Below are 9,210 nucleotides of genomic sequence, written 5' to 3'. Positions count from 1 at the left end.
AACAGTAGGGGATTTAAACTGGAGAGAACTCAAGCAAGTGAGGATTCAGGTTTGCTTTGCTAATCTTAGGTACTCAGCAAAGGTACCAGACAGAGCAAGGGGTCTGGATATTTAAGATCGGGAGGTTTAATTCCTTCCCCATTTTCTTTTAGATCCAGGGTCTCTCTACATAGCCCTGGCTGTCCTGAAACTCACAATGTAGATCAGGCTAGCCACAAACTCACAGAGGCCTGCCTGCCTCTGCCTCCGGAGTGCTGGGAGTCAAGGCATGCAATAGAATTCTAATCATGGGGGTCACTTAACCACCTGATTGTATTTAATGATATGACACCAAGAGCTTCAGATACAGTTGTCATCAGCTCAAGTAAAGACAAAGAATTACTGGAGCCTGGCATGATACCCAGGAGTATCTCTGATGTTGGCTTGTTCCTCTTTACATTGTCTCACTACCTCATGATCTTTCTTTTGGTCACATCCATTTCACAAAGCAGAAAAATGTGGCCATGAAAGATTGGCCACTCATAAGTCAGTGGTAGATGTGTGTGTGTATATATATATGTGTATATGTATATTTACATATATATATATATGTATATATATATATATATATATAATCAGCTAACCTTTACACTGGCTCAAAATACTGTGTGTTTGATGAAGCCTGTGAGGTAGCAACAGCTAGTCCCCAATTAAGAGATGATACCAAGATAAAAGAGATTAAGGAACTTGTCTAAGTTCATGTAACTTGTAAGAGAGAGCTGGGATTCAGACCGAAGAAGTCAAGCCACTAAGAAAGACCTTCTTTATGGCAGACTCCTGTTTGCTACTAGCAAACAAAGGCATTCATTCAGGCTTCATCTTCACTTCCTGATTCTATGGGAGACATTACTAGCTGATAACAGTATTCTTCCTTGATGTGCCTAGAGAGGGCCCCCATCCTCCTCAAGGTTGTGATCTGTCCCTAACTCCTAGTAATTAACTATCAGAGTGAGAGATGGTAGTTCATATGTTCTTTCTAAGGTTCTTTTTTATAAATGCCAGTTAATTCACTAAAAGTAAGTGTACGCATGAATGCGTGCATGTGTGTACGCATATGCCCTTATAAAATAAATCTGTTTGGTTGATTCAATTTGCTGTCTATCTGCTATGGGTCAGGAAGGCATTCTTGTTCAATATTGTGCTCCATACTAGTTATATCAAAGATATTTGGAGAATATTCTACATTAAAAAACTTGATATAAATTCTTTCAAAAACCAAAGAATTCTCTTGTTAACCCCCTACCCCCATAACCTGTTTTACACGCTCTAGTGTGGTGCTGGAGTTTACATAGCCCAAGAAGTTCTACTCTGTGCCTTTAAAATCATTCCAGCATCTCCCTGTAGGGTTTTCAGTGCTTTTTCAATTTTTTGCTAGCAGGTCGTTTATTTTCAAAGCCTGTGCTTTATACACAGTTCCATTCGCTTGACAGCATTGTGTTTGTCCTACTCCAGTGGGTAATATATTTACAAAGATCCAGCATGCAGAGGGGACATGTTAAGAATGCTTGATCCATACCGTGCAGAAGAAACACACAAGCTGCTATTTTTCAGTATTAGCATTACACTTGGTATTTGGACAGCGGAGGTCTTAGGCTCCCAAGAGAGAGCATGGTAGAGGCACACAGAAAAGTATTTCCTGGCCATAGAGCAGTCGTTTTTGCAATGCTCAGCTTCCACAAGGGCAGTAGGAATCAAGGATGTTATAGCGGAAGAGATCCAAGAGAATGTAAAAATAAAAGCTGAGGGTAGCAAAACTGGTCCCAGGAATATAGTTACGTTCTTAATTTAGGTCCACATCAAGATGATGTAGATGACTTGGGGGCTTTTAGTTTCTGTACCTGATTGGTTATGATCATGCAGCCAGGGACATCCTAGGAAGATGCCACATGAGTCTCTGTGCCAGGACACATTAGCAAGAGCTAGCAAATAGTACATTGGCCGCATACACCACCACATCCAGTTTATGTGGCGTAAGGGGTCAACCCTAGGGCCTCGTGGATGCTAACAAGCACTCTACCAAATAAGCTACTTCCCAGTCTCAAAGAGCTGTTTATAAAAGTAACACCAAACAAGGGATGGTGAGCACATACATCCACAGTCCCAGAGCTCAGGAGGCCTAGGCATTGCGATGCCTGCAAGTCGAGGCCAGCCTGGCTTATATGCTAATAGCACACTTACGAGGGAGGGATCCATAGGCAGACCCTGTCAACAAAACAAACCAAAATGAGACAAAAACGTAGCAGCACTAAAATCGGAAGCAATGAATGATCAATAATGGGGATTGAATAGCAATATAGTGGTATAGCCTGGGATGAGTGTGCATACATGAGTTGAGCAGGAGAGAGAGGATGGTTAGTGGGTACTGTGGACACGTGGATGACTTTGAATGTTCTATGGAAAAAGCAAGATAACTACAGTGGACAGCAATTAGCTGATATTTCAAAAATAGTTTACAGAGAATTTGGAATGCCCCCACCGTAAGGTAGAGCCACATGTATGAAGGGTAGATTTCTCTGCTTCTGCATCTGATCACTGTACACTGACTGGGGACACACTAGTATGTACAATTGTTATGTCAGTTAAAAATTAAAAAAAAAGTATTAAAAAGAAAACCCAATACATTAAATTTATAAAATATAAAATTATGTTCACAAAACATAAAATTCGTATGCAGTCACAAGGTAGAAATACATAAATAAACACACATTAACAGCAAGGTGCAAGCACTATAGAAAAAGCATAAGCATGGCTCTTCCGTAAAAGGTGAAATTTGTCAATCCGGTAACCAATACAGGACCACGATCTCATGAGTAAATTATGTATGCACAATTAGTCTGTATATGTGCACATGCACATATAAGTCTGAGAAAAATAGAACCAAAGTATGAAAAAGGTGGTCGTCGTTGGTGGTAGCCTTTACTTTCTCCTTCTCTCTGACTGTTCACACAGGCTCACTTGTGGGTGGAGTCTGAGGGGCAGCCTTGAGTGGTAGCCTTGCCTTGAGTGGTAGCCTTGACTTCCCTTCTGTTTTTCCTACATCTTATACGGTTTCTAAAACACACATGATAAAGCTTCACTCCTCGTTCAAAAAGGAGGTTGTTGTGATAGCAGGGAGATCAGGACGGGATACCATATAGCTGGTGGATGCTTCCAGAACATGTACCTAAACCGAGAGTAGCAGTGTCGGCTGTGACCCCAGCACTCTTGAGGTAGAGGCTGGGCGAGTGGTTGTTCAAGGTCATCCTGGGCGGCAGGGTGAATTTGAGGCCATTGGAGGGGTGGTGGTAAATGAAACCTGGTCTTAACAAATAAGTGAGCAAAAGAACAGATGGAAAAACAGAACCAAACAGGCACTTCGTGCTCTTGATGTCTCTCCCTGACGGCTCTCTATTCAGGGTGCTGCCCTGAGGACATTCTGAGCAGAGTTTGGTCTTAAGGGCATTCTATCTGTCAGCATTACGAACATCTGTGTCAGCGAGAGCACAGATGTTTCTTCCTGCCTCGCACCTTTGCTGTTCCTGTCTGAGTAACCAGGGAGCTAGAGCTACTGTCCTCCTCCTACCCTGTCCCCTGCCAAATGCTCTGTGTCATAAAACCACTCTCTCCCTTCCATATGCCTCTCTAGACACCCCTTCCCTGCAGATACTCACCATCTTCCAGATGTTTCTCTAGACACCCCTTCCCTGCAGATGCTCACCATCTTCCAGATGCCTCTCTAGACACCCCTCCCCTGCAGATACTCACCATCTTCCAGATGCTTCTCTAGACACCCCTCCCCTGCAGATACTCACCATCTTCCAGATGCCTCCGAAGCCTCTTTTCTTTTAGATATGCAGTCTCTTCCATATGTGCTGCTTGAAGCAGATACGTTTCCCTTTGCAACACTGCTTCCTCATCTAAAACCTCATCCTCCTCCAGGTACTCCTCCTCAGACTCATCATCCCCAAAGTCTAGAGTGTCTAATTCATCCGTACACTCTGTAGACTCATCCTCAGCATCAGACAGAGATTCGTCCTGTGAACTCTCATCGTCCTCTGATTGGCTGTCCTCTGATGGGGAAGGTGCCCGTCTGGAGTACTTGGAAGCCTTGGGAGAGCCAGGAGGTGAGGATCTTGATGATAAAGTATCATCAGACATGATGGAGAAGCCTGCGTAGATGAGTCCTTTCAGTAGCACGTAATGTTAATTTATCATCCTGGCAGTTGAAAGGAATAAAATCACCCTTAGTAAGTACAAGCCCACCAAATAGGATGGAATTTGGTCTTGTTCACTCACTTCCTTTAATAACCTCTGGAAGCCCGTTTGTGTCCATATCAGTACATGGTAGCATGAGGGCCTGCCTCTACCACAAATAGAAGGACCAGAGGCTCCACCCTCCGTAGTTGGTGGAGAATACACATAGCATAACGTGAAGTAGACAGGCTGGAAAGAGAAGGCACAGCCAGGGATTGGTGACATGCTCACTTGGAGAACCTTTGTATTTCTTTGTTGAGAAATACTTACTGCCACGACAAACACAATAGATTATGTTTTAGGAGCTTGAAATCTGGAGGGGAAAAGGAACTGGGCAAACTGATGTCTACACAGTGACAAGGATGGAATAGAGGCAGGGATGGGGTCTCGGGTAAGTGAGGGCCATGTGGTTAAGGTCCTGAGGCATATTCTCATGAATGACAGCTGTTCAAAGCACTACCTCCTGCTAGATGTGACAGTTCCTTACGATTTCATCCCAGCTGCCACGCTACTGTGAGCATCGTGACTCCCCCAGGAAGCCTTGGGAGATCGAGCCCGTACTCTGCCTGGGCTCTCTGTGCTTTTACTGAGTGACCGTTTTGCTGTGTCAGTTGGCTTTCATGCCTGCCTTTCCAATGGTGTGAACCTCTTTAATGTAGGCTTGAATTCTTGACTGTACAGAAAGGAGAAAGAATAAGCATGTCTCTCCCCCGGCTTCCTGGCTTTGGATGCATGTGGCCTGCAGCCTCAAGGTCCTGCTGCTGCTGTGGCTTCCCCTGCTATGATGGAAAATAATATCTGAACAAAAGCAACTTACACAGGGAGGGATGGACTTTGGCTCACCGTTTCTGTAAGTTGCTTTTGTTTAAGTTATTTTTTTCTTGAGGCAACACAATAAGAAACTAATACAGAAGCTCTCATGGGTGGCTTAGTAGTTGGTAAGAGTAACTAAGGTAGACAGGAGCAGAGGCAGGCAGGGCAACTAGTACTACAAAGAGGTGATGGAGGCTGTAAAGTACGGGGAAGCTTTGAAACTCATTAACAATTTTGTGGCTGGGCATGGTGGCTCGTGCCTTTAAGTCCAGCACTTGGGAGGCAGAGGCACATGGAACTCTGTGAGTCTGAGGCCACCATGGTCTACAGAGTGAGTTCTAGGACAGCCAGTGCTGTGTAGAGAGAACCTGTCTCAAAAAGTCAATCAAACCACCAAACAAAAAGATTTTATGTGAGCCACTTAGTTATCCAATTCCAAATGGTCAGCCCTGAAACATACACACAAGGAACATTAAACAGAGTAAGCAGGTTGTATTTATGTATTTGGGAATATATATGTTTATACAAATACATACAAATACACTCTCTTGCTCCTTACACCTCCAGCCTTCACTGTGGATGGTGAGAACAATTAGAAAAAAAGAATCCTTAGATAAAAGAATCCTTATTTGACCAAACTTTACTTGGGCTCCAGGACTTTCTTTTAGGTTTATCCCCACATGCTCTTGTAAAATTTAACTGTAGAAAGAATGTTAAGGGTTGGTCTGGTGCTGCTGTGTATTCAAATGATAGATACTGGCTCCCAAGATCTGGATGCCCCCATATGTACAGAGTAACGCTATGTAAACTTTGTTCCCAATTTAAAGTTAAATAAAAGTGGCTACAGCCAATTACTAGGGAGAATACAAGTAGGCGGGACTTCAGTTACCAGGCTGGGGGATGCAAGTAGGGATTGCCAGGAGAGAGAGGAGAGAAGGAGGAGAGAGTGAAACGCCCCCAGAGGATAAACCGACAGGGCAGAAAAATTCCAGTGAGATTCAAACAGCAAATAACAAGGGGCATATGGCTGGAGTATAAGTTAGAATAGCTCACAACCTACCCAATTTAGGCCTACAGCTTGTAAGTAAAATACCAGGATCTCGCATCTTTTATTCAGGCTAGCTGGAATAAATAATTCATTTACATGAAAACTCTGCAAGAGTCTCTACTCTTGAGATCCCATCATCACTGATATCAGGTTGGAGCCCTCATCCTCCATCTTTCCAGGTCACATCTGATCTTCAGCAAGAATCATACCAAATCAATTTCATTATAATCCCCTCACGCCTAGCATTTAACTTTCCACCCACCCATATGTCTCCTGATGTTATACTCCCTGGCCCACAGCAGTGGATTTCCACTGTTCTTTGTTGTGTGTTGAACTGAGCCCAAGTCTACCCCGAGGTCCCTTACTCTTACTGTGATTTTTCTACATAAAATCCATGTTCAGTGCATCAGTGCCTGCTCGGTTTGGGGTTTGCGTTTTTGACAGTGGGGCTGTCCAGCCAGATAGCCATGAACACAGGCTCATGAAATGCTCATCTTTCAGATTTCTTCTTAGCTGCTTAAGAAATCAAAATCGGCCGGGATCCTGGACTGACCAGATTACGTTTATCAACAACATGCTGTCACTCAGGGCTACCAAAGGCTTCTCTTTCCATTTCCCTACCTTCCCTGCTGTTGGTGAAGAAAAGAAAGAGAGAAAGAAAGAAAGGAAGGAAGGAAGGAGGGAAGGGAGGAAGGACGAAAGAAAGAAAGAAAAAGAGAGAGAAAGAAAGAGACAGAAAGGGAAGGAAGGAAAGAAAGATGGAAAGGAAGGAAAGCTGCATTCTTATTTCAAAGGCCAGGAAGGAAATTTTCAACACCTCACTCTAGTTATCTTAGAAACAAGAGCCCACAGCAGCTGTAAATCACAACGGCAGCCTGAGACTTGGTGTCTGAGGCAACTTGTGGCTCTGGCTCATCTGACTGGCTGCAGGCAGTGCCTACAGCTACAGTAGGACCAGAAACTTTATGATGGGTGGCTGTAGTTTATTGGTAGCTAGACCAAACTTTTCCAAGATGTCAGCATTCATCCAACACAGCTAGCAGTTTTTAATTCAGTTGAAATAATGGTTTCCTAAAAGTTGAAGCAAATATTTACAGGTTTCAGAACTGACAGGGAGCTGAGAGTTCTGGCTTCTCTTGGACGCAGGAATCCACCTTTCCCACATATAACAGATGCTGAACGAAGGCGGGCCCTTTGAAGAGACTGCTCTTCCAGTCTCTGTCCTCACTGCGGCTTGCGTTTATTCAGTAAGCTAGAGGGCTGAGCATCGCCTGAGTCCTGCCGTGTGCCCACTAACAGCCTCCTGTTCTCGCATCTCTGCCCACACTGAGGAAACAAAAGATACACAAGGAAGACTGACTCCTGACTGTCTGCTCACATACTGGCTTTAGGGTTCTGGTCCCGTAGAGAAATGGATCCTACACACCCAAGAGCCCATTCTGGCCTCTGCACATGTGCGTATGAGCACCCCAGGCTGTGTGACACTATTCCTGGAGAAATGAAAACACTTGCTCACCCCAAAGAGTGAACCAATGACAGATCGAAGCGGGGATACCACCAAAATTCAGCTTGACGAACCAGTGAGTTTCACTGAAGTTGCTTATAGGACTTATGGGTGAGAGGTTACTTATAGGAGCACCCCTCAATGATAGCTACATCACCAAAGCCCACCAAAAGCTGGAGGCCACAGCATGCCTTGAGGACAGCTCCACAGGTTTGAAATCACCTTCCTAGGCAGCTCAGCTCTTCTCTGCCTTTCCCAAGCTGTTTTGGCTAGTCGGAGAATGTCTCTCAGCAGAGGTCCTTACTGCTAACCCATGCTTGGTGGATGGAAGTGGTCTAGTGAATCTGATTAGTTTCAGGGACTTCCTGAAGCTATTGAGTTGTTTCCTTCTCGAAGTTGAAGAAGCTTCCCCACAGGGTGGAATGCTCATCTTCACTTAGAACATCCTGCGAAGAGCTTCCTTCCAAGATGGAATGTCTTGTCTTAGAGGATGTTGCTGTATCACACCTTCGCATATACACATGGACAGCTCAATTTTGTGCATGTAATAGGAACTCAGCAAAATCTGATGAATGAATGATAAATGAGTGAATAAATGAATGAATGAGCAACGGAGGTATTAGTCATGTACTGCCATGTGGTTTGCTTAATTTACTTCCTGGTTGTGTGCATATATGAAGTAAACTGTGACTCTCTGTCAAGGTCAGTGCTGTGGCATAAGAACTTGCACACTGCATAGTAAATGAACGGATGATGAATCTCCCCTCCATAAGATATAATTTTAAATCTCATTTTTTTCCCCTAAAGTGAACGTTCTTGGTGGAAATAAATGAAGACCAAAGTAGCTAAGACAAGCAAACAAACAGAATACTCCTTCTGCAGATGACTGGGTCAATGTTGGTCTGAGAAGAAAAATAGCTTGTTTTAAGGTGGAATGATCTCAGAGGCCTCTGTGTTCTGACTATGGCATTTGTAGGTTAAAGGCGTCTGAGCTATTTCTCACTGGGGCCACAGCTTTACCAAGCTTGCTGAAATGCCTTACACTTTGGAAGGCAAATGAAGGCAAAAATATTTGAAGTTGGGTGGCCACAAAACCCTGAGGGTGAGGGAAAGGGATAAGAAAACGGGCTGCTTCCTGAGGGAGAACAGGCTTCTTTTATACAATTCATGTGGCCCTGGGCTGAAGGGAGCAGTGAGAAGGACATGGACAGGGTGTGCTGGCCTGGCTGCCACAGCTGTCCCACTCCCACACCTCCCACTGTCTACCTTCCTGACAGTCAGATCTGAGGATTCTGAGGAAGAAGCAGTGTGAAGACTTTGGTCCCTGGTCCCCACTGTCTTGGCACTAAGAGGCAGTTCCTTGTCATCACAAACTCTACTGGGACTCTCCCTGTCCATGGGACTGGGCACCCCAGGACTCCACCTGGCACACCCTCACCTTTTTATTGAAGTTTCCCTGTACACTGTAACCCACCCCACTTTACAGTGCTGGTCCCTGCAACCTGTTCCACTTTCTTCTTCTTCTTCTTCTTCTTCTTCTTCTTCTTCTTCTTCTTCTTCTTCTTCTTCTTCT

The 9,210-nt window shown here is 44.4% G+C and overlaps 1 protein-coding gene across 6 annotated transcripts in view; it reads right to left on the bottom strand.

Annotated features, from left to right (window-relative positions):
- Window positions 1-9,210, bottom strand: part of Erich6b (glutamate rich 6B) — a 59,276-nt gene that overhangs the window by 38,570 nt on the left and 11,496 nt on the right. For 5 of the 6 annotated variants that reach the window (XM_031362579.1, XM_031362581.1, XM_031362582.1 and 2 more), the window contains 2 exons: window positions 3,831-4,234; window positions 2,218-2,241 (listed from right to left, as the gene is read on the bottom strand). In XM_031362579.1, the coding sequence (XP_031218439.1) occupies window positions 2,218-2,241; window positions 3,831-4,176 (370 nt within the window). In that variant the 5' untranslated portion in view covers window positions 4,177-4,234. The remainder of the gene's footprint in view (window positions 1-2,217; window positions 2,242-3,830; window positions 4,235-9,210) is intronic. The other variant, XM_031362580.1, reaches the window with a different exon arrangement.

Source organism: Mastomys coucha, unplaced genomic scaffold, assembly GCF_008632895.1.
Source record: "Mastomys coucha isolate ucsf_1 unplaced genomic scaffold, UCSF_Mcou_1 pScaffold9, whole genome shotgun sequence".
Taxonomy (NCBI): domain Eukaryota; kingdom Metazoa; phylum Chordata; class Mammalia; order Rodentia; family Muridae; genus Mastomys; species Mastomys coucha.
Note: the sequence above shows the minus strand (reverse complement) of the source record. Positions and strands in the feature narration are given on the sequence as shown.